This window comes from Scomber japonicus, chromosome 1 (genome assembly GCF_027409825.1).
Source record: "Scomber japonicus isolate fScoJap1 chromosome 1, fScoJap1.pri, whole genome shotgun sequence".
NCBI lineage: Eukaryota > Metazoa > Chordata > Actinopteri > Scombriformes > Scombridae > Scomber > Scomber japonicus.
The window spans coordinates 39093732-39119095 of NC_070578.1; the positions used below are offsets into that span (position 1 = coordinate 39093732).

General features: G+C 42.3%; 2 protein-coding genes and 1 pseudogene across 2 annotated transcripts in view; all 3 read right to left on the reverse strand.

The window, feature by feature from the left end:
* LOC128366800 (golgin subfamily B member 1-like) overlaps positions 1-8570 on the reverse strand; it is a 51843-nt gene extending 43273 nt beyond the window's left edge. The window contains exons 1-3 of the mRNA XM_053327602.1: positions 8453-8570; positions 3093-3152; positions 1789-1962 (exon numbers count right to left, since the gene is read on the reverse strand). Coding sequence (XP_053183577.1) covers positions 1789-1962; positions 3093-3137 — 219 coding nt within the window. The 5' untranslated portion in view covers positions 3138-3152; positions 8453-8570. The remainder of the gene's footprint in view (positions 1-1788; positions 1963-3092; positions 3153-8452) is intronic.
* A 2093-nt stretch (positions 8571-10663) lies between these two features.
* LOC128366901 (NLR family CARD domain-containing protein 3-like) lies at positions 10664-17956 on the reverse strand. The gene is made up of 8 exons (XM_053327695.1): positions 17847-17956; positions 16870-17032; positions 16667-16720; positions 14445-16474; positions 14166-14339; positions 12231-12404; positions 12074-12120; positions 10664-11233 (listed from the first exon to the last, which is right to left on the reverse strand). The coding sequence occupies exons 1-8, from the start codon at positions 17954-17956 to the stop codon at positions 10668-10670; spliced, it is 3318 nt and encodes a 1105-aa protein (XP_053183670.1). The 3' UTR covers positions 10664-10667.
* A 3465-nt stretch (positions 17957-21421) lies between these two features.
* LOC128354650 (chitotriosidase-1-like) lies at positions 21422-24979 on the reverse strand (annotated as a pseudogene).
* Positions 24980-25364: the final 385 nt, after the last annotated feature.

Genomic DNA, 25364 nt, shown 5'->3' on the forward strand with positions numbered 1-25364 from the left:
TGAACATACAACGGGCCCTTGAACGCACCGTGTGTTTGAACATACAGCGGGCCCTTGAACGCACCGTGTGTCTGAACATACAGCAGGCCCTTGAACGCACCGTGTGTCTGAACATACAGCAGGCCCTTGAACGCACCGTGTGTCTGAACATACAACGGCCCTTGAACGCACCGTGTGTTTGAACATACAGCAGGCCCTTGAACGCACCGTGTGTTTGAACATACAGCAGGCCCTTGAACGCACCGTGTGTCTGAACATACAGCGGGAAACAGCTGCAATGGATGATTTTGGTACGTGGACTTGGCCTTAGTTACGCTCTTGTAACAGGAGTCTCATGTCACTTGAGATCATTTGAGATGCATCAGTGATAACCTGAGCTATGACACAAAACATGTCTGTTTTCATTTCCTGGTTAAGAAAGCGCTCTGAATGACTTTTATTTGCCTAAATATTAAAACACAAACATGAGCTGCAGCTACACTGACAAACAAACACACAGGTGATGTTCATAAATCTTCAGTCTCTGAGGTCTCTGAGGTGAAGACTCATGATACAACAGAGCAGAAACATGTCAGAGTTAGTAAAGCTGCAGCTCCCTTCTTTCCTTCCTTCCTTCCTTCCTTCCTTCTTTCCTCCCTCCCTCCTTCCTTCCTTCTTTCCTTCCTTCCTCCCTCCCTCCCTTCTTTCCTCCCTCCCTCGTTCTTTCCTTCCTTCCTCTTTTCCCTCCCCACCTCCCTCCCTCCTTCCTTCCTTCCTTCCTTCCTTCTTTTCCTTCCTTCCTTCAGTCAGTCAGTCAGCTGCAGGGTTGAAGATCATTCAGGAGGAGAAGTTGAGACCTGGTTAACTATTAAAACTTCCTTCCATCCTTCCTTTCCTTCCTTCCTTCCTTCCTCTTTTCCCTTCTCCCTCCCTCCTTCCTACCTAGATTCCTTCCTTCCTTCCTTCCTTCCTTCCTTCTTCTTCTTATCCCTTCTCCCTCGCTCCCTCTCCCTCCTTCCTTCTTTCTTTCCTCCCTCCCTCTTTCCTTCCTTCCCTCCTTCTTTGCTTCCCTCCCTCCCTCCTTCCTTCCTTCCTTCCTTCCTTCCTTCCTTCAGTAAAGCTGCAGGGTTGAAGATCATTGAGGAGGAAAAGCTCCGACCTGGTTAACTATTAAACCATTGAGGTCAAAGGTCAACGACGCCGTGATAAAGACAGGAATGTGAGATAAGAGCAGCTTTATCTGAGGAGAGCAAACAGGCACATCGACCTCACTGCTAACTGTACTTATATTAATAATACAAACTTTATTCATACATTCATTCCCTCCTTCCCTTCCTCTTTTCTTTCTCCCTTCCTCCCTCCTTTCTTTTCTCCCTTCCTTCCTTCCTTTCTCCCTCCCTCCCTCCCTCCCTCCCTTCCTTCTTTCCTCCCTCCCTCTTTCCTGCCTTCCTTTCTTCTTTCCTTTCCTCCCTCCCTCCTTCCTGCCTTCCTTCCTTCTTTCCTTTCCTCCCTCCCTCCCTCCTTCCTTCCTTCCTCCCTCCTTTCCTTCCTTCCTTCCTTCCTTCTTCCTTCCTCCCTTGTCCCTTGGAGGACAACAGGAGGGTGAAGGTGTGACGCTGTGGTTAAAGATCATGGTTTAGGTTCAAATCATCACTGGAGACAAGTTTTCAAATTCCTTAAAGATATGCAACCTTTGTTGTCATGGCAACAGTGAACACCACGATTAATTGACATGAGCAAGATTAAGTCGATTAGAGTTTCTAAATGTCAGTTTCGACAATTATTATATTGCCAAGATCCTGTCCTCACCTTGAGTTGTTCATCTTTGGCGCGAAGTGTTGCGTCTTTCTCTCGGATCATCTCCTTCAGCTGAGCGACGAGCTGCTCGGTTTGAGCCAGACGCTCCGACATCTCTGCTACAGCGATGTCTCCTCCTCCTCCTCCTCCACCTCCTCCTCCTGCACCGCGAGGAGAACCGGGGCCCTGCGGAGGAAACAAGAGGAGGAAAGTAGCACCTTTAGTTTTAATGCAGAAGCAGACGATAGTTAAAATGTTGCATATGAGAACACACTAAAGTCAAGGAAGGAAGGAAGGAAGGAAGGAAGGAAGGAAGGAAGGAAGGAAGGAGGGAAGGAGGGAAGGAGGGAAGGAAGGAAAAGAGGAAGGGAGGAAAGACAGAGGAAAGAAAGAAGGAAGAAGGAAGGAAAGGAGGGAAGGAAGGGAGTAAGAAGGGAGTAAGAAGGAAGGAAAGAAGGACAGAGGGAAGAAGAAAGGAAAGGAGGGAGGAAGGAAGGAGGGAGAAAGGAAAAGAGGAAGGGAGGGAGGGAGGGAGGGAGGAAAGGACGGGGTGACTCAGAGGAAACTAAAGCTTTGCTCTGATGTCCTGATGGCTGGTGTTAGTTAGACTGCTGAGTCCAGGGGCTTTAACCAGACAATCACACTTCCTGTGAGGGGGGGGGGGGGGGGGGGTGGGGGGGCTACTGCTCCAGCCCCCCCCCCCCCCCCCCCCAATATCACACAATTACTCTACAGCAGGGGTGTCACACATGCGGCCCGTGGGCCAGAACCGGCCCGCCAAGGCATCCAATCCGGCCCACTTTCCTTTCTGTCTTCTTTTCCTTCCTATACCCTCCTGTCATCTGTCCTTCTTTCCTTCCTCCCTTTATTACTTCTTTCCTTCTTTGTTTCCTTCCCTCCTTCCATCTTCCGTTAATTTTCTTTTCTCTTCCTTCCTTCCTTCCTTGTCTTCTTTCCTTCTTTTTTTCTTTCCCTCCGTCCTTCCTTCCTTCCATCTTTGCTTCATCTTCTTTTCCTTTCTTCCTTTCCTTCCTTCCTTCCTTATTTGCTTCCTAATACTTTTTCCTTCCTCCCTCCCTTCCTTCCTTCCTTCCCTCAGTCCTTCCTTCCTTCATCTCTTTTCCTTTCTTCCTTCCTTCCTTCAATATGTCCTTCTTCTTCTTTTCCTTTCTTCCCTTCCTTCCATCCTTCCTTCCTTTTCTGTCTTCTTTTCCTTTCTTCCCTTCCTTGTTGGTTAGAAGTTAGAAGTTGTGTTATGACATCACGAGTCACATGACACTGACGACAACGTGGAAAATCAGCTGATAGATACTTACAGCAGCTCCCGGCTCCCCCTCCTCACCGGACAGCCACTTCAGCATGGTTTCAGATTAGACCTGCGACACACACACACACACACACACACACACACACACACACACACACACACACACACACACACACACACACACACACACACACACACACACACACACACACACACACAGTTAATACATTATTCAGTGTGTGCTTGGTGTCACAGTTCTCTGGTGTCAGTCCTTCCTCTGTCTCCACTTCCTGCCACGTTACTGTGACTAATCACAAATTCAACAATCAATAAAACCAACAGTGACCTTTTTATTTTTTTAACAAGCCCCCTATTGTCTGTCTCACGTCTCACCCCCCCCCCCCCCCCCCCAATTTGATTTATTTTGAAAGGATACTTCCAACTCCAACGTCTTCCTGTTTCAGCTTTAAATGAGATTCAGTCAGAATGCTGTTTCATGGTGACACAGACAAGGCTTCAAACATGTCAGACTCCTTCTTGCCTTCCTTCCTCCCTACCTCTTTTCCTTTCTCCCTCCCTAACTGCTTCCTTCTTTCCTTACTTCCCTCCTTTTCTTCCTTCCTCCCTCCTTCCTTTCCTTCCTTCCTGCTCCCTCCTTTCCTTCCTTCCTTCTTGCTCCCTCCTTTCCTTCCTACCTTCCTTCCTTCCTTCCTTCCTCCATCCTTCCTTCTTTTCCTTCCTCCCTTCTTTCTTCCCTCCCTCCTTCCTTCGCTTCCTTCTTGCTCCCTCCTTCCTCTGTCCTTCCTTCCTTTCCTTCCTCCCTTCCTTCCGTCTGTCCTTCCTTCCTCTCTCCTTCTCTCTTTCCTCTCTCCCTCCCTCCCTCCTTCCTTTCCTTCCTCCCTTCCTTCCGTCTGTCCTTCCTCCCTCCCTCCCTAACTTCCTTCTTAAAATTGAAATAATGGGTTTATCCTTCAAAGAGTCAGTCTGCTGAAAGAAAAGAATAAATGAAACAAGACGACTCTCTCGCTTTCTGCTCCTTTAAAATATTTACGAGCATCCAGGAATAGTTTACCGTCTGTGGCAGTTATTGGTTTATTTCACAGACTGTATAAAAGAAATGGACGTAACATCCGTGACGTCACCCATTGGTTTGTGGACTGCTGCTCGGAAGCCAATAGTTTCGAATCTAGGCAGCGCCATCTTGAAAATTTCAGGTGCATGCTGGGAAAAATAAAAACACAGATTCTACTTATATGGGCATGAGGCGGAGCCATGGGCGGAGCGGGGAGGTTGCTATGGTTGCGAGGGCTGGATCTCAGCTGGATCTCTTTCCTCTGTCCTTCTTTCCTTCCTTCCTCCCTACCTCTTTTCCTTTCTCCCTCCCTAACTGCTTCCTTCTTTCCTTACTTCCCTCCTATTCTTCCTTCCTCCCTCCTTTCCTTTCTCTCTCCCTCCTTCCTTCTTGCTCCCTCCTTTCCTTCCTTCCTTCATTCCTTCTTTCCTCCGTCCTTCCTCCCTTCTTTCTTTCCTTCCGTCCTTCCTTCCTCTCTCCTTCTCTCTTTCCTTTCTCCCTCCCTAACTCCTCCTTCTTTCCTTACTTCCCTCCTTTTCTTCCTTTCTTCCTCCCTCCTTCCTTCCTTCCTCCTCCTTTCCTTTCTCCCTCCCTCCTTCCTGCTCCCTCCTTCCTTCCTTCTTGCTCCCTCCTTCCTTCCTTCCATCCTTCTTGCTCCCTCCCTTCCTTCCTTCCTTCCTTCCTGCTTGCTCCCTCCCTCCCTCCCTCCTTCCCTCCTTCCTTCTTCCTCCTTTCCTTCCTCCCTCCCTCCTTTCCTTCCTCCCTTCCTTCCTTCCTTCCTCCTTCCTCCCTCCCATCCTTGACTAGAGGACAACAGGAGGGTTAAACCTGTATAAACTCAGAGGAGGTGTGTTGTCTCCTGCTCGCTGTAGTTAAGAAACTTCTGCAGAAGATTAAAAACTGGACGCGACTTGAGCCCTTTTTTTTCTCTACACGGCTGAACTCACACTGCCAGGGAGCTGGATCAGCCAAATTCATTCAGCTCCGACTCCCACGTGACACACGAGAAAAAAAATCAGGTCAGACTGGTTCTCTCACGCATACCACAGCAGGCTCGGGTCCTCTGTCCTCGCTGTCTACTGTCTTCTCTCAACTGGAACATTCAACCCTTCATACCAGATATTCATTTACACTTTAACACACTCTTCATTTAGGTTTATTAAGCTAAAGGTTAAAATAAGATGTAAACTTTAATATATAATAACCCTTAAACAGGCAGGAGTGGAAAATTAGATGTAAAAAAAATCCTTACTAGTTATGTCATTTGCACCTAAAGTAAGGAAGGAAGGAAGGAAAGAAAGAAGGGAAGAAGGAAGGAAGGAAGGAAGGAAGGAAAGGACGGAAGAAGGAAGGAAAGGAGGGAGGAAGGGAAGGAAGGGAGGAAGAAGGACGGAAAGGAAGGAGGAAGGAAGGAAGGAAGGAAGGAAGGAAAGGAGCGAAGAAGGAAGGAAAGGAGGGAGGAAGGGAAGGAAGGGAGGAAGAAGGAAGGAAAGGAGGGAGGAAGGAAGGAAAGGAGGGAGGAAGGGAAGGAAGGGAGGAAGAAGGAAGGAAAGGAGGGAGGAAGGAAGGAAGGACAGATGAAGGAAGGAAGGGAGGAAGAAGGAAGGAAAGGAAGGAGGGAAGAAGGAAGGAAAAGAAGGGAGGAAGGGAAGGAAGGGAGGAAGGAAGGAAGGTAGGACGGACAGATGAAGGAAGGAAGGAAGGAAGGAAGGACAGAGGAAGGAAGGAAGGAAGGAAGGAAGGACAGAGGAAGGACCCAGGAGGGCAACACTATGGCTTCATTTAGGTTTATTAAGCTAAAGGTAAAAATAAGATGTAAACTTCAATATGTGATGAATAAGCAGTCTCTCTTAGTTGTGACTGTGTTTAATTTTATTATTAAAAGGTGGAAGAAATACTGAGATACAGTAAATTAAATATAAAGCCAGGGAGAAAGGAAAGGAAGGACGATGGAAGGAAAGGAAGGAGGGAGGAAGGAAAGGAGGGAGCAAGAAGGAAGGAAGGGAGGGAGGGAGGGAGAAAGGAAAGGAAGGAAGGAAAGGAGGGAGGGAGAAAGGAAATGAGAGAGGAAGGAAGGAAAGCAGGGAAGTAAGGAAAGAAGGAAAGAGTTAGGGAGGGAGAAAGGAAAAGAGGTGGGGAGGAAGGAAGGAAAGAGAGAAGGAGAGAGGGAGGAAGGAAAGAGAGAAGGAGAGAGGAAGGAAGGACGGAAGGAAGGAAAGAGGAAGGAAGGACGGAAAGAAAGAAGGGAGGAAGGAAAGGAAGGATGGAGGAAAGAAGGAAAGAAGGAAGGAAAGAAAGGAGGGAGGGAGGGAGAAAGGAAAGGAGGGAGGAAGGAGGAAAAGCAGGGAAGTAAGGAAAGAAGGAAGGAGTTAGGGAGGGAGAAAGGAAAAGAGGTAGGGAGGAAGGAAGGAAAGAGAGAAGGAGAGAGGAAGGAAGGACGGAAGGAAAGAAAGAAGGAAGGAAGGAAAGGAGGTAACAAGAAGGAAGGAAAGGGGGGAGAAGGAAGGAATATCTATACTGATATTAGAGATATTAAAAATTTCATTAATAATAAAAAAATATTTTTTTTTAATAAAATACACATTTTTTTGCAATGTGGGTCTCAAATACTTGTGATATAGATATGTAATGGAGGCTGTGATATTTTTACAGTTTAATTATACTATAAATGCTGCTTATTTAACTTTAAAGTATTTAAAATATTGGTTCATATCGGACAATATATTTCCCAGTACCAATAATATCAGTTTAACTTCAGTGGGAATTAATCAATTATAAATTCCTTATCTTATATATATATCTTATTTCAAATTAACCTGAACTGCAATGGCCTCACTTTACTCTGTTTTGTATATTATTGTTTTATTTATTGTACGGTGTTATTAAAGAAGTGTGTATAAGGTGTTTTTACAGCTCGCAAATGTAAAAATTGATCAAATTTAACCCTTTAAAATAAATATTAAACCTTATTATATTCAGAAATACTGAGATAGAAAGATTAGAATAAGAGAGAGAGAGAGAGAGAGAGAGAGAGAGAGAGAGAGAGAGAGAGAGAGAGAGAGAGACAGAGAGAGAAAGGTGGAAACACAAAGCAGACAGGTAATCGATGCTTTAAAAGAAGCCTCCACCTCACCAAACACTAATGACTCAGCTGGAAAACCTTCAAATTAAAAGCTCAACACTGATAATTAAAGGCCAGGTGTTACGTAGAGTTTCGTACCCCCTCTCTAATGATGCTCCACCACCTCATGTTTCAACTGTGTCTCTCATTGCACCACATCTGCAGCTGGAGTTAGGTGAGGTTGAGGTTAGCTGGTTAATATTATTTTAATAAATATAGGTCAAATTTAGACATCTGTGATAAAAATGTGTATCAGCTGCACAAAAATGAAAAAACAATTATGAATTTCATGTGAACCATAGTATATTTTTCATACACTGTGGTACACATTAGGAAAAGTCCCACTAAAAGAAATGTGAGTAAGGTGTTTGTACAGCTCTTAAATGTAAAAATTGGTCAAATTTAACCTTGAACAGTATGTAAGAGTTAAAATAGCTTAAATATGAAATACTGAGATAGAAAGATTTAAAGAGAGGGAGACACAGGGAGACAGAGAGAGAGAGAGAGAGAGAGAGAGAGAGAGAGAGAGAGAGAGAGAGAGAGAGAGAGCGCGCTGGAGTTAAGTTATGGTTAAGATTAGCTGGTTTGTGTTCAAGTACATTTAATCACCTCAGAAGATGACTGACTTTGGGGTTATTGATTAGAGGAGGGGCCACATTTTGACAAGGAGGACCAACTTCACCATAACACCACACGTCTCTGAAAGTTGACATTAGCTGCATTAACCAGCCATGACTCACTATCTTGTATTACTAATGCATCAAGGCATCACATTACTACCCAGGACAAGGCCTCTAAGGCTGGAGGGGGGGTGTAGGGTTGATGTAGGGGAGCTGGCAAGAAGAAACATCTATTTAAACTCCTCATATCCCAGTTATAGCTGCAGCGTTAATCCGGTGTTACGATTTAAATGGTGACCGTGTTAGCTTGTGTCCTCCTTAAAGTACTTGTAGTGAAATCATTTTTTTCTTAAGACATATTCATCTATGTTTAACATCTTAGTCACGCTAATCATTAATTTAAGTTAAAGACTCATTCACCTTCCTATAACTGCCATGTAATGTGAAGCGGTCACCAGATAACACGGTCACCAGATAAACCGGAACACTGCTAACATGCTAACTCGGCTAGCATCGGCTGATATTATAATGTTAGCGCTGTTAAAGCATTAAATTAACGCAGCCGGTGACAAAAAATAATCACTTAGAGAGCTTACCGGATTCACAACTTCATGAAGAATCCCTCTGAACTTCTCTATGTCGATATAAATCCTGTTAAATTACATTTTTTCCACTTGCAGACAGACGCGACGCAGAGAGGCTTTTGGTCACGTTTGTCAACAGACAACTAGGAGGAACTGGCGCATGCGCAGTGCGGTCACTCATTGACAGCTCCGGTCTATACATTTATATATTCATCTTTATCAAGGGTTAATAATGTGCATGGGGGTCGTGGTTATGGCTATACAAAGGAAGTGAAATGTTATTTTAACTCATTGTATTATTTCCCCCTGGTAGAGGCCTGTTGTCCCATCAGATGTGTGAAAGAGAGGAAACCAAGACAATCACCTGTTCATCACTTCCGCTTTTAAATGGCCAGCCTCCTTTAGACCACTCCATTCGATTTAAGTGACTTGCTTATTACAACATTTTCTGATTGTTTTAGGCACTAGCTTTGAAACTAAAGGTAATTTTTTGTGCAGGACTCTACACACTAACCACAAAACCTCACACCAAACCAGCCAAACATGATACATCTCTTACAAAAGCAAACCATTGTTGCAAAACTGTGGGTTACTTCAACAAAATACTGTCAAATTACATTTTATTCCTGTCCGTGTCGGGCGAAAGTAGTTTAAACTAGAACATAGTTTAAAATCCTGTCAGGATGTTTTGTATTGATCTTTTTTTGCACTCTTGCATTGATGACGACATCTGGTCTCAGAATATGAGAAAACTGGTCCTTTTTTGTTTCTGTTTGCAATGATTTTATTTTTATTATTCTAAATATGAAAAAAAAATAAACCATATTTTTAATTTTAATTTCTGATCATCGAAATCCTGAAAAGAAAATCGAGTGACCAAAAGAAACAAGGACCCTTTCTAAACCCGCCCATTCTTAAATTTCTGCTCATCCCTTCAATAATCAATAATCTTTTGGTTTTCAATACTCGCTCCTGAAAAGAAAAGAAAAGGACCAAAAAATACACGGACTGTTAATCCATTGATTAGATGATTTTCATATTAAAACCTGTTATAAAAAAGAGAGAGTGAAGAGGAATACTATGAACACCTTAATGTCACTATTCAGATCTTTTATTGAAGTAAATGTACCAATACACATAGAAAGATATCCTAAAAAGGGACAAAAAACACATTTACAGGAAAAAATCACTATTAGGTGAAGCTGTTAACAACTCATAGATAAGACGTCAAAAGACAAAAACGTTGGAAATCACTGGTTTCATCTTTAATCATTGTATTCTAAAAGCGTGTTATATTATCCATTGTGTCAGTAAAGTGAGGATGCTTTCAACAATAATGCCTTGAACAGTTTTTATTGATGATGGTGAGATAAAATACACTATGGGCCTCCACAACTGGACAGATGATACTTCATTCAAACATGAATAGAGCTGTATGCTGCTCATTGGACCCTGACAGTAACAACAGCAGAGTCAACTGAGATTAATCAATGAATCATGTATAGAAGAAAAAATAAGTGAGTGTTTGAGTCTAAGACAGATCTGCTTCACAGTGCAGAGTGTGTGTGACGTTTGATTTCAGCAGCTGATCTTCAGTCAGTGATCAGTCAGCAGAGTTTCTGTCCACAGGAGAGACTCTTCCTCCTACAGAGGACACAGATGGCGCTTTTCCACTACACAGTTCCAGCACGACTCGACTCGTTTTTGGTTTTTTTGCGTTTCCACTAGGGATAGTACCTGGTACCTGCTACTTTTTTAGTACTTGCTTTGCCTCGGTTCCAAGCGAGCCGAGCCGATACTAAATGTGACGTCAACAGACTGCCGGCCACTGATTGGTCAGAAGAGTTGTCGCTGGAATAGTCATGAGCACACAAGAATCAAACCCACCATTTTTAAACACCGGCAACAGTGTTACAGCCATACGGCTCAATTTTCTTGCTTTGTGTGTGACAGAAAGATTCATAAAGCAGCAAGTACACCATCGCCTCCATGTCCTCCATTGTTTATGTGTTTGTGTCGCGTATAAAACAAAGTCACAGCAGTATCGCTGAGCCGTACTATGACGACCCCGCCCACGTTGAGTAGGTACCTTTTTGTAATGGAAAAGGCCGTTCCTGGAACCGAGGCGAGGCGAGGCGAGGCGAGTCGAGTCGTGCTGGAACTGTGTAGTGGAAAAGCACCAAGAGTGACTCTCCCTCCTACAGAGGAACCAGAGTGACTCTCCCTCCTACAGAGGAACCAGAGAGACTGAACCAGACCAGACTGTAAACCCAGCATACAGAGGCTGAGTGAATGTGGTGTTGAAGGTGTGGAGGTGGATCAGTGTGTCAGAGGAGACTCTGTAGAAGGACAGAGTGCCAGCAGGACAGTTCACATATACTGCTACTCTGTTAGAGAAGAAGAAGGACGAGGAGGAGGGGGAGGAAGGGGAGGAAGGGGAGGTGGAGGGGATGATTATTTTTCTCGTATTGTGCCAGACAGAGTAACGGCCAACATCAGAGCAGTCCAGACTCCAGGACTGATCATTCCCTCCAAACACATAGTCAACACTGTCTCCTTTCCTGCTGATTCCTTTGTAAGTCACTGATATATAGATGTCGCCTCTCCACTCGACCTCCCAGTAACAGCGACCAGTCAGAACATTTCTACACAGCAGCTGAGGACAGAAGTCAAATCTGTCTGGATGATCAGGATATGACTGAACCTCCTCCACATGTGTCACCTTCCTGTTGTTGTCAGACAGTTCGAGTTTTCTGTTTGCTGTTTTCGGGTCCAGCTCCAGTTCACAGGCATCTGATGGAGAGAACAAGACACAATACAGCTGAACATATGAATGTGGAAGAGAAACAGCTTGAATATGTGAAAAGGTTTGGCAGCCACATAATCTAAAGCAAATTTATTCTGCCTATATGAGATTAATCTTCAAATCAGACCACCTGTGTCTTGCTTAAGGTATTGGATTAAAGGTATATAATCTTTATAAAACTGTAACATATATGCACTAATAAAGCAGAGAATACATTAATATTCCTTTAAATTGTTTTAGATTTTCCTTTTATCTATTGCCATTAATTCTGTTTACTTTTATAACCTGACAATCCTAAAAATTGACATGAGAAATATTCAAATTGCTTGGATAAAGTAGCACATAATCTGTAAATGAACTAAAATTAAATTAGACAATTCAAACATTAAGCAACTCCATGTCAACTGAGACAGTCCATCCAGTGAGGAAGAGATGTGACTTCAGTGACTGATTTGGAGGTTGCCAAATTCAATCTTAAACTTAATTCCAGCTGCGTCTGATGTTTGTCTGAATGTAAATTCAACAGTTTAGTTAGAACATTAACAGTCAACATGACGGTGAAGATGTCAATAATATTTTTTTTTCAATAAAGTTTGGTGTAAAGTGAGGTCTTTGCACATCAAGTATGTTATTTTCATCTCAAACTGTTATCTGTTAGAAAGAGAGTCAGTATGAATGGATCTGCAGGAGAGACATAAGGGACATTCTGGAGCAGGTAGCGCCACCATGTGGACATTTATTAAGCATTTATCTTTTAACTCCTGAACTGTGACAAAAAGAAGGAAATTTCTCAGTGTTCTCATGAATTAAACTGAAAACACACTCACACTTCCTCACATCAGGTTTCAGTCTCTGTGGTCCACCATGATCCATCCTGGAGGAAGAGACAAAGACACAATCAGCTTCATACACCTTCACTCATATCTACCATTAAACATGAACCAGAGGCCCTCATTTCGAGAGTGTCTGTCCATCTGTTCATACTTGAGAGTTTCCAGTTTCCAGTGTGGATCCTCCAGTCCAGCAGTCAGAAGCTTCTCTCCTGCGTCTCCTAGATGATTGTAGCTCAGGTCCAGCTCTCTCAGATGGGAGGGGTTGGAGCTCAGGGCTGAAGCCAGAGAAGCACAGCCTTCTTCTGTGATCAGACATCCTGACAGACTGAACACACAAAGCAGTTGATCTGATGAGATCAAATACTCTCAGCTCAATCAACAGTATATTATCCTTCAGGCTTTTATGCTTTTCCCTTGTGTTACACTCTGCATCCCCTGCTGTATTTGGCAATACATGGTCAGGCTCATCCATACGTGGCAGACCCCTGACACTCCCACTCATCACCTCGCTCCCTTAGGTCAAACATGCAAAATCTGCTCTCTGCCTAAGAACCTGTGCTGGAACTTATGAGGCTGTAACACCAAAACAAACAACTCAAAACACATTCGTAGTTTTCAAAAATAAAATAAATCATGTAAAGAAAATCATGTGCAACATTTCCTGAGATCTGTTTTGTAAGTTTATCTGCTTGGAGAGGACATGGCAGTAATTCTGTGTTTGTATTGTTTGAGATTCTTTCCATTATACCAGAATATTAGTTCATGTACAGTGTATCCGGAAAGTATTCCCACCTCTTCACTTTCCCCACATTTTGTTATGTTACAGCCTTATTCGAAAATGGATTAATTGGACATGATTTGGAAAGGCACACACCTGAAAGGAATTGTCTGCAGACCTCTGAGACATTATTGTATCGAGGCACATATCTGGGGAAGGGTACAAAAAATGTTCTGCAGCATTGAAGGTCCTGAAGAGTACAGTAGTCTCCATCATTGGTAAATGGAAGAAGTTATGAAGCACCAGGACTCTTCCTAGAGATGGTCACCCAGACAAACTGAGCAATCGGAGGACGGGCCTTGGTCAGGGAGGACACCAAGAACCCAATGGTCACTCTGACAGAGCTCCAGCGTTCCTCTGTGGAGATGAGAGAACCTTCCAGAAGGTCAACCATTTCTGTAGCACTCCTTCATTCAGGCTTTTATGGTAGAGCGGCCAGACGGAAGCCTCTACTCAGTAAAAGGCACGACAGCCTGCTTGGAGTTTGCCAGAAGGTACCTAAAGGACTCTCAGACCATGAGAAACAAGATTATCTGAAACCGAGATTGAACTCTTTGGCCTGAATGCTAAGCTTCACGTCTGGAGGACACCAGGCACCTCTCCTCACCTGGCTAATACCATCACTATGGTGAAGCATGGTGGTGGCAGCATCATGCTGTGGGGATATTTTTCAGCGGCAGGAACTGGGAGACTAGTCAGGATCGAGGGAAAGATGAACGGAGCAAAGTACAGAGAGATCCTTGATGAAAACCTGCTACGGAGCGCTCAGGACCTCAGACTGGGGCGAAGGTTTACCTTCCAACAGGACAATGACCCTAAGCACACAGCCAAGACGATGAAGGCGTGGCTTCAGGACAAGTCTGTGAATGTCATTGAGTGGCCCGGCCAGAGCCCAGACTTGAACCCCATTGAACATCTCTGGAAAGTCCTGAAAATAGCTGTGCAGTGACGCTCCCTATCTAACCTGATCGAGTTTAAGGATCTGCAGATTGATGAGTGGAAAAAAATGAATTTAATTGAATTTACTATAGGTGGACTCCAATCAAGTTGTAGACACATCTCAAGGATGATCAGTGAAAACAGGATGCACCTCAGCTCAATTTTGAGTGTCATAGCAAAGGGTATGAATACTTATATACATGCAATATTTCATGCTTTCTAAAAAAAAACTTTTTTGCTTTGTCATTATGGGGTATTGTGTGTAGATTGATGAGAATTTTGGAATAAGGCTGTAACCTAACAAAATGTGGGGGAAGTGAAGGGGTATGAATACTTTCCAGATGCACTGTACATAGTGATAAAAATGACCTGAGAGTTTCCAGTCTGCAGTGTGGATTCTCCAGTCCAACAGACAACTGCTTCGCCCCTGAATCTTGCAGGTTGTTGCTACTCAGGTCCAGATCTCTCAAACTAGAGGACTGGGAGCTGAGAACTGAGGACAGAGCTTTACAGCCTCTCTCTGAGAGGTTGCAGTCACTCAACCTGAAGAAGAGTCAGCAGAACAAAAGGTAAAAAATGCAAACATTCGTTTTTTTCCTTGAGCAAAGGTTAAACTACATTAATCTGGAGAGTTCTACCTGCACCTACAGAGCTTTGTTGGAGGCTTTGACCACTGGCAACAGCCTCAGAAGAGCCTCCTCTGAAGCAGAGTATTTCTTCAGGTCAAACACGTCCAGATCGTTTTCTGATGACAGTAAGATGAAGACCAGAGCTGACCACTGAGCAGGAGACAGTTTATGTGTGGAGAGTCTTCCTGATCTCAGGTACTGTTGGATCTCCTTCACTAGGGAACGATCATTCAGTTCATTCAGGCAGTGGAACAGATTGATGCTTCTCTCTGCAGACAGATTCTCACTGATCTTCTTCTTGATGTACTCAACTGTTTTCTGATTGGTATGTGAGCTACATAGTGTTTGTATGAGCAGACCTCGTAGGAGACTCTGATTGGTCTTCAGTGAAAGACCCAGAAGGAAGCGGAGGAACAAGTCCAAGTTTCCCTTTGGATCCTTTAAGGTTTTGTCCACAGCACTCTGGTAGAAACGTGTTGATTTGCCTCTGATCAGTTTGGGTAACCGGGATGTTGTTTGTTCTTCTGTCAGCAGATTGACTCCAGAGTTGATGAATGTCAGATGGACATGAAGAGCAGCCAGAAACTCCTGAACACTCAGATGGACAAAGCAGAACACCTTGTCCTGGTACAGCCCTCTCTCCTCTTTAAAGACCTGTGTGAACACTCCTGAGTACACTGAGGCTGCTCTGATATCGATGCCACACTCTGTCAGGTCTGATTCATAGAAGATCAGGTTGCCTTTCTGCAGCTGCTCAAAAGCCAGTTTTCCCAGACACTCAATCATTTTCCTGCTATTTGGGGTCCAGTGTGGATCTGTCTCAGCTCCTCCATCATACTTGACGTTCTTCATTTTGGCTTGAACCACCAGGAAGTGAATGTACATCTCAGTCAGGGTCTTGGGCAGCCCTCCCCTCTGTCTGACTTTCGACACATCTTCCAGAACTGAAGCAGTGATCCAGCAGAAGACTGGGATGCAGCACATGGTGTGGAGGCTTCGTGATGTCCTGATGTGGGAGATGATGGTGCTGGCCTGCTCTTCATCTCTGAATCTCTTCCAGAAGTACTCCTCCTTCTGTGGGTCAGTGAACCCTCTGACCTCGGTCACCCTGCCAACACATTCTGGAGGGATCTGATTGGCTGCTGCAGGTCGTGTGGTTATCCAGAGGCGAGCAGAGGGAAGCAGTTTCCCCCTGATGAGGTTTGTCAGCAGCACATCCACTGAGGTAGACTCTGTAACATCAGTCAGGATCTCATTGTTGTGGAAGTCCAGAGGAAGTCGACACTCATCCAGACCGTCAAAGATGAACACGACCTGGAACTCTTCAAACCTGCAGATTCCTGCATCTTTGGTTTCAGTAAAGAAGTGATGAACAAGTTCCACCAAGCTGTACTTTTTCTTTTTCAGCACATTCAGCTCTCTGAAAGTGAATGGAAATGTGAAGTGTATGTCCTGGTTGGCTTTGTCTTCAGCCCAGTCCAGAGTGAACTTCTGTGTTAAGACTGTTTTCCCAATGCCAGCCACTCCCTTTGTCATCACTGTTCTGATTGGTTTATCTCTTCCAGGTGAGGCTTTAAAGATGTCTTCTTGTCTGATTGGTGTTTCTGGTCTGTCTGGTTTCCAGGATGCTGTTTCAATCGGTCTGATCTCATGTTCATCATTGACCTCTGCAGTCCCTCCCTCTGTGATGTAGAGCGGTGTGTAGATCTGATTCAGAAGGGTTGTATTTCCTGCTTTAGCGATCCCCTTAAACAGACACTGGAACTTTTCCTTTAGGTTAGATTTGAGTTTACGTCGACACTCTGCAGCACGAGTTCCTGAATGAACAAGACACTCAGCCAGCTCATCCTGCTTCATTCTCCTCAGGAAGTGCACTGTGATCTTCAGAAATGCCTCTCTGCTGCTCCTCCTCTGCTCTTCCTCCTCAAAGTCCAACACCTCCTCATCCTCACTCTGACTTTCTAAGGATTCTGGGTAATCTGGACTCAGACCCCTCTGGACTCTCTTCAGCTCATTCTTCACAAAAGTGACGATGTTCTCCTCCAGCAGCTGGAACAGAAAGGTAAATTGAACATTTTATTTAAACTGGTAGAACACAACATGTGATTCATGTGTCAGTCTGAAGGCCTGCTGGTCTAAACAGAGCTGCATTGGCCCCTTATAGGACCTGAATGCTACTTTAGTATTTCATCTGTGGTTTATGGAGTTAATAGTAAAAGGTGTGTTTGCGCATGTACACACCATAAATATGGAGTCCAGCTGTGTTTGATGCTGCTGATCACTGGGAACCTCTGAGCTCTGCTGCTGAACTCTGTGGAGAAAACATCACATTTAACCCTTATATGGTCTTAGTATTTTTGTTACACATGCTGGGTCTGATGGACACATTGCATTTGGGGGCTTTTAATTCACATTAGCCCCATTGAATACGGCCATTTTCATACCAGACTATACGATACAAAAGGTGCAGAGGCTGGTCTTGAGGCACTTTTATGCTTCTGAGCTGGCTGATGCTCATCCTCCTCTTCCAACTCAGTGTCAGATTTTTCAGAGATGTGATCCTCACACTCTGAAACTTCATCCTCTGTATCGCCCTCTAAACCTTCTCTCTTTTCCAAAATCAATTGTAACGCAATCTGAACAGAGAATCACTTTGCCATCTTAATCAGTTGTGGTATGAAACCACGCTGACACTGCTATTTATAGTGTCAGGTCCCCAAGATTGGTTCCCGCAAGACAGAGGGTGAAATGTGTGGGAATGTGGGTGCAGATAGTGTTGGGTACTCCAATTTTGCAACCTTGTGCAGATAGTGTTGGGTACTCCAATTTTGCAACCTTGTGCGGAAACAGGCAATCTCTCTCTCTCTCTCTCTCTCTCTCTCTCTCTCTCTCTCTCTCACTCTCTCTCACTCTCTCTCTCTCTCTCTCTCTCTCTCTCTCTCTCTCTCTCTCTCTCTCTCTCTCTCTCTCTCTCTCTCTCTCTCTCTCTCTCTCTCTCTCTCTCTCTCGCGGTGTCTAACACTGAACTCTTGGCGCTACAGGTAAATTATATCACACACCTCCAGACTCCGCAATAGTTTCTAGTTTCTGGGCCAAATGAACTGCCAACAAACATTGACCCCCCTCCCCCCCCCCCCCCCCCCACTCCAGCACAATCACACATACACATACACGGCCATTGCCCCTGAAAGTCTTATACCTACCTGTGTGTGTTTTATTAGTCATTTATTTTGTGATTTATGTCATTATGCTTTTTTTTATTGTCTTCTTTTGCACTATGTGGGCTGAGCACCCATAATTTCGTTGTACCCTGTACAATGACAATAAAGTCTATTCTATTCTATGTCACTGCTGAAACAATATATTGATTCCTCTTCTCAGGAAACTCAGATAATAACAAACTTCACTTACACATTCTTACCTTCCATCAGCAGGTTGTCCATGTTTAAACCAAAAAGGACGAGGCATAGACCGGTCACTCTTCATGGACACACAGCTGGGTTTAGGAGAGTCTGTTCTCTGCTGCTGCATCCTGCTACAAACAAACAATTAAAAAAACAAAGAGTTCAAAAAAATGAATTTTGAGCAGACTGTCAGCAGCTGAAGTTTTAGAAGCAGAATGAAAATCAGTAAGAAACTTTCTCTTGTTCATCAAAATGTCATCTGATGAGAGATACTGTCTCATCTTAGTTGATTAGTTGACTCATCAGTGGTTGAGCTCTTTGTTAACTCAGAAAGTTAATAGTTCATTCTGAGTTATTATGAGTTACTAGTGCAGTGCCCATTCCTCAATACCAAGAGACAACAGAGTCTGTCCCCTTAACACCCATCATACAGACTATCAGTGGTTGAATGTCAGATGTGACAGTGAGTGTGAATAATGATGGTGGAGTGATGTGAGTGGAGAACAGTGATGGACAGTTAGAGATCCTCATCTCACCTCTGAGCTTTGGTCTGGCTGTCATGTTCCTCACACAGAGAGCTTTTAGAGGGAGGGACTCCCTCCTCTCTGTCCTCACACTGATCCATAGCAGAGAAACAGCTGCTGGGAGAGCTGCACTCACTACAACAAGGTTTCATCAAGGCAAGGCAGTTTTATTTATATAGCACATTTCATACACAATGGCAACTCAATGTGCTTTACATAAAACAGAGGACACATTAGTTCTCATTCATCTCTTTAACATGTCAGAAGCACTGTAGAAAACTCTTCCCATCAGACACAATGAGCAGGTCCATCTCAGGACTCTGCAGCCTCTGAGACAGTTCACAACATGGACTGTGAAAGAGCTTTCAGTCAAAACAAGTCTCAGTGTTTTAAGATGGTTGTGTTTTGGATTAAAATGCACAACAGCTGAATTGATTCTGAAACTGTCCAGTGACCTTTTGACACTGCCTGCATTTTTCACTTGAGATTACAATCAAAATGCTGTTGAACCACAACAGTAATACAAGGAAATCAAACTGCTCTCCTTTAACTCATAAAGAAACAAATAACCAAGAATCAAAGTCTGTAAAATCTGAAGGATTAAATAAATATAATGAAACAGACAATCATCATCCAGAAACATTTCTACTGTCCAGTCAAACAGTGATTCAACACAATGTGATTAAACGGATGGTTCATCAGATATTTACAGATTTCTCTGGTAGGATTCTCACCTGCTGAAGTCTCTTCAGGTCAATTTACAGACACTTTCCACCTTCATGTGTAGAGGAAACATCAGGAGAGAAGAAGCTGCTCATTCTCCCTCGTCAGTCCTGCTGTCTGTGCGCATTTGATCTGAGGACGCTGTCACATCCTCATAACTTCAGAGTCCATGTCAACAAATATATCACAGTGACGTCAAAACCAGTCTAACATGTGGCAGAAACTCAGTCAGTGTCAGATTTTAAAATAAGGTAAAGCATGAGGCTATCTTGAGATATCATGTCTGCGACTTCTGATCTTCAAGGAAACCCGCTCTTACCAAAGTTATCATAAGATCAGCCTTACAAGAATAGAATGCCAGTAAGTTAATTCCCTGGTGTCCTTTGAAGTGTGTTAAATCAATGCAGTTCATCATGTCATCACTTTATTTTACACTTTGGATCAATATAGCATCAACTCAACATTGCTTGTGGATGAATTTAGTTCTGCTTTAACAAAATTTAGCTAAAAGGTATCATCATTTTTTATTTTTATTAGAGTCAAAGGATACACAAGTTATTAATCATGAATAACAAACCATGACATGTATATACAGGGAAAGAATTGTACCCAAACTGGGTCAGAACAACCTGAAAATGAACGATTTTATATGTAAGATTAACCTGTTGGTGCTATATTGACCCAAACTTCTATAACATCTATTACACGCTCCATGCTGCCACTTGCTTAGATGATGGAAAACACCAAAATAGACCATGGGTCTGTGGTCCTGTACAATCAATGAGTAACTAATCAGTGATTGGAAGACCCAAAATTCTCACACTAGGCGATCCATATAGTGCCTGAGCATGGCTGACCTCTAAAATCCGGTTCCTTTAAGGTCCGTGTAAAGTAAGAATAAATATGTGTTCTGAGTTTGACATACTACAGAAAAGTGTGTTGTTAACCATCCTGCCAAATTTGAATGATTAAAAAATCGCCAAATATATGAAATTAAGCTTCAAAGTTGTGTAAAAATCAGCCTCTTTCTCTGCTACCAAATACTATGGGCGTGGCCTCCGAGTTTGCTGAAGCCCCGCCCCCTACCAAGTGTCACCTGTCAATCAAAGTCCCCACCTCTATCAGGAATGTTGCTACCCGATTTGAGTCTGACATGCGCAGTAGCGTCCACCATCGTCCGCCATCTTGGATGGTTATGTACGGCAACTCTGCTTGGAAAAAACGTTGCCAGACTCAAAACGCGATACAAGAAATAAATCATTTGTATAAACAAATAAAATAAATAGTTTAGTCATGGTTTTCAGAGGTTAAGACTAAGTATACATATCATGGAAATCAAACACAAAATAATAGTAGTAATTCTATCTCTCTATATCTACATATCTATCCATCCACATTGTACTTTAAGCACAATATATATTTTTTCAATTAAGAATGGTATGAACTAACAGAAGTGTTTAACATTACATCCATAGAGCTTCGATTTTGGAACAGTTTTGTTAACGAAAAAGAGGCCAAGATTTATATGACATTTGATGTGCACTCTTTTAAAGACCCTAACCAGTTTCTAGTTCTGTCCCAGCCCCACCACTCCCTTCCTCTTCTATTTCTCCAAACTGTTTCCTGTACTGTGGAAAAACACATTTGATAACATCACTTATTGTGTTGGAGTATAGAAAGTATAGCTTAGTGTTATCTAAAAAGGTGTTCAATGTCATGGCTCAATATTCAGCTGATGTCAACAACTCAACTCTGGTCAGATTTTAGAGCCTTATCTTTTCACTGAGATGTGGTTAGAAACAGTAAATGAAGCAGATCAAGTGAATGCAAAAAAGGGAAACATTTTAGGTCTCTGGTCTTTACTTAACAATCTGAGCCTGTTATTGACATAAACAAGCACTTTGTGGTGCACTATTGCCACATTGGATTAAATTGCAGCCAGCCAGTTTTGTGGTGTCTGGCTGAAATGCTCTTGTTCAATACTGCACCAGTTTCAAAAATTGTCATCCCAATTAGTTGCTTTCAACAAAAAGATGGGACAATAGGGTCCATGTTGAAAAATACTTAGTTTCCCTTTAATGTGCAACTTGTATCTTATCATTATAAAAATCACAATGAAATCTAGTCAAGCATACTTCATGCTGTGGTGCAATGGAAAGAAAACCCAGAATCCAAAGCTTCTATAAGGATTACCATTATATGTTTAATGCAGGATTTATATCTAAATGTGCTGCTTTTAGAAACACAGTAGTAGTTAAATCTGCCTTTTCTGCAGTACCACTACATTCTTGAATGAACTAACACACACAGTACCAACCGCTATTGAAGCTTGTGAAACAGTGTTTGCCTTTATGGCCGATTACAACATTTGCAGCTTTCTTGAAAGACTAAAGTAGATGGGCAGTGTTGGACCGAGGTGATGCCGTTGGCACAATTGTAAAAGGAACTTGGTGCATCAGGTTTGGCATAAACCCCACCAGCCTTTGTAGCACAGAAGTTATCAGAGTCAGGGCTTTTAGTGGTAGGAGCGATTGTAGGTCCAGGAGGTTTTGGGTTTGTGGATGTATTCACTGGAGCTAGAGTGGAGTCTGGAGTGGGAAGTGGAGGAAGATCTGCAAACATTAAGAGTCCGTCATGAGTATTCTGTAAATTACAGTAAAAAAAAAAAAAAAAAAAAAGAATTAAATATGTTTGCTGCTTACCTGAAGCCACAAGAGTACGGAGATAGCTGGTGAGAGGATAGGGTCCTTCTCCACAGAACTGTCCATTAAAATCGTCAAGATCCAGAGCCCAGATGAAGGCCCCTCCAAATCCGTTGTCCTTTAGATACCGAGCCTGAAGGAGGACAGAAAACAGTCCATCAATATGTCAGTGAGTAAAACAATTACTGAGAAATATTTTTCTATAAATTAATGACTACCTTTGTCTCAAAACTGGTTTTGTCATCAAATCCGACCCAGTCCTTTTGCTTGACAGCATATGGCACTTTCTAATCCTCAATCCGCTGGACACTGGCGCCTTTGAGGAAACCACAAATCTGAAAATATAATAAGTCATTTTTTATTTTAACCTGATCTATGAAAGCTTAATATTTAACTTTCACAATAAGAGCCTTTTAAAAACAAAATCAGTAACATACAATCGTTAAATTCAATAAGTTTCACCTCATAATAGGACCAGAAGCCATCCTCCCTTGTAAAAGTACCAGCAGCAGCACCACCACTGACTGGTGCTCCAACTTGACTGGAGTGAGTAGACAGTCGAAATGTTCGCCCATATGTTGCAAAGCCCATATTTAGCTTTTCTACAGGTGTTCCTTTGTCCCGCCAATACTTCATGGCAAAGTCCTGAAATGTAAATAAAGACAGAGTTGGGATTTTCTTAAAGATGATCTGGGATGATGAAAGTATTCATCAGTCAGTCTCTCATGGTCACAGCATCCCTCAGTGATCCGTCCTCACATTCTCTTCTTCATCTTGCCTTTCTTTTGGCCGCCCCGACTCTATCTATCTATCTATCTAAAAAAATAAAAAAAGACACTGTCTTTAAATTCACAATGTAGTAAATCAGTAATCTCTGTACTCACAGTATTTAAGTAAACATTGTCTCCAGTGTCTTGGGATCCTTTGTATAAAGGGCTGTTATGTCCTGTGACCTTCTCCCAGGTGCCATGAAAGTCATACGTCATCACGTTTATAAAATCCAGGTACCTGATAAAATACAAGTCAGATCAAGTTCATGTAAAAAAAAACCCGACACTACTGAACACTGGAATGATGAGAATGAAATGTGTGTGTACTTTGCGATCTTGGAGATTTCATAACCAGCATCAATAGTTCCTTTCCCAGCAGACACAGCAGCAGCAATCATTAATCTGGGACGGCCAGATGCCTTTCCCTCATCCTTATATGCCTTTAGGAGTTCCTGTACACCATACGAGAGTTGAAAAGTCATGTCATATCTCTTAAAAAAAAAAAAAAGTGAGGATTTTCTATGTTTTCTTATTGTTAATGAATCTCATGTGCAAAAAAAGAGAGTATTATTGTATGTGTATTGAATGCCTCATACATTGTATTCATCTGCTGTAGGCCTTTGTGGTTGTTCCAAAACACAATGAGCTACACCAATGCATTGCGTAACATGTTCCTTGTCTCTGAATAGAGTGGTTACTTTATTTTGTTTAGAAACAGCTCTAAAGTCTAACCATTTCCATGTCAGTAAGGGACTGTCGAGCATGAAGTTCTTACAGTATTTGCCATTTTCATGCTTTCATGAAGTTTAGTAGCACAACTAGTAGACGGTGTAACAGATGTGCAGTGGCTTCTTCCTGCGAGTGAAAACTTGCTCACCGTTATTACTCTTTGGAGCCATTTCTAAACAAACTCATGCAATTCTACTCTTGGGAGAAGGAACATGTCACTCAGCAACAGTGTGGCCCACTGATGTGTTTAATAGTTTTTGGACAACTGAGGTCTATGACATACATCAGGCTTTGAATACACGCAATACTTGAAAGTAGCATAAGTTAATTGTTGGTTTGACTCTTCAAATGAGATTTGTAGACAATATAGACAATTTCCAGCCTAAAACTTTAATCAGATCGACATCACACCAGTAATTTTGCATCTAACCTTGCATAATGTGGTAAATCTCTTCTTGTCCTGTGAAGGACTGCCTCTTGCAGCAGGATATTCCCAGTCCAGATCAAGTCCATCAAAACCATGTTTTCTCAGGAATTGAATAGAAGATTGAATAAATGCATTCCTGTTGGCTGGTGACGATACCATAGTAGTGAATCTGAGTGGCATTTTGGGAAAAGAAAGGTGCTTAAAAAAAAAAAAAAAAAGTATACAGTACATACATGTGTTTTGTTTCATGTTAAATATCTCACTTTTGTGTTCCAAAGTTCCAGCCTCCAACTGCCAACAGTGTTTTAAGATTTGGATTGCTGAGGGAGTATATACACACACATTTTGTATAACAAGAGGTAATGCAGATGTTGGGGGTTAAAGACAGGTTCATTTATACCATTCATTTCAGCCACAAAGAAAATTCAAAGTGTTTTACATCAAATATTTCAAGCAATGAGATAAAGTGCGGAAGAAACACACCATAAAAAAAAGGACAAAACACTATTAAAACAGTTATCAAAGAGTGAAGAGAATAAAATTCACAAGATAAAATAGAGTAAGACATTTAAAAAAAGTTACAGTGAAGTTCAAGAACTTAATATTTGAAGAGCTTACCTCTGTTTGTGTTCATTGAAAGATTTATAGAGTTTCTCATCATTCCACTCTATGCTTACCAACTCATTCCCCTCGTTAATACCACCAAAAGCATAGATCAGGTGGGTACACAGGTTGGGATCAATATTTGAAGGCATAAACTTCCCATTGCCAGGTCTATATTGGGACCAGTTGGTGAAATAACACACCAGTCTGGTGGATGAAACTAAACATGGAAGAACAGAATTTGTTTCCATCAATCTTATTATAATAATAATAATAATAATAATAATAATAATAATAATAATAATAATAATAATAATAATAATAATAATAATAATAATAATAATAATAATAATAATAATAATAATAATAATAACAACAACAACAACAATAATAATAATAATCATTTGAATACACATCTAACAAGTAATAATTAATGTAAGTTTATAAACTCACCCAAACTTCCAAAGCAGAGAAATAGACCTTCAAAAGTCAAACATATAGTCAGTTTACATGGGGTAAAAATTAAAGGAAAAAAAAAATCATAGCTTTTTTTCATGCCTTACCTCCAATTAGAATTAGCTGGCTCATGGTGGCTGTGCTTCAATGAGCGCTTGCAGCTGCCAAAATGTCTTAAGTAGAGCACTGAGGAGCTTCCTCTTACTGATGAAAAAATACACAACTTGTGACAATCATTAACTAGAAAGACCTGGGGGGTGTATCCGGTTCCAGAACAGCTGATTTGAATTAGTTCAATCAACTCTGAGTATGTTCACCTTGAGTGAATCTTGTTCAGGCATAGTAAAAGGCAGCCGGGCCTAGTGTGAGTATAATACTTACCTCAGAGTGAATTCTAATTGCTAATAAACAACAACAACATCCAAACCTGCCCAACTGGCCTCTGTGCCGCCCGTAGCAAACACCTGCCTGAGCTGATGCTTTGGTTGATTTTGATCATCATTGCCACATACTTTTAACACCTTCAGCATTGTGAGTTTAAACCAACAGACTGGGGAAGCCATGTTGCCTCTGGATTGAGTTGGTTTATTTGCACGAAACA

Bases quoted from the DNA above. Each gene is read 5' to 3' on its own strand.
- LOC128366901 (XM_053327695.1), bottom strand. From the start codon at position 17,956: ATGCAGCAGCAGAGAACAGACTCTCCTAAACCCAGCTGTGTGTCCATG. The intron at 16,721-16,869 runs GTATGAAAATGG...CAGCAGCAGAGC, and splicing joins CTTTTGTATCGTATAGTCTG to TCAGAGGTTCCCAGTGATCA. The intron at 14,340-14,444 runs GTAGGTGCAGGT...ACTCTTCTTCAG, and splicing joins AAAGCCTCCAACAAAGCTCT to GTTGAGTGACTGCAACCTCT.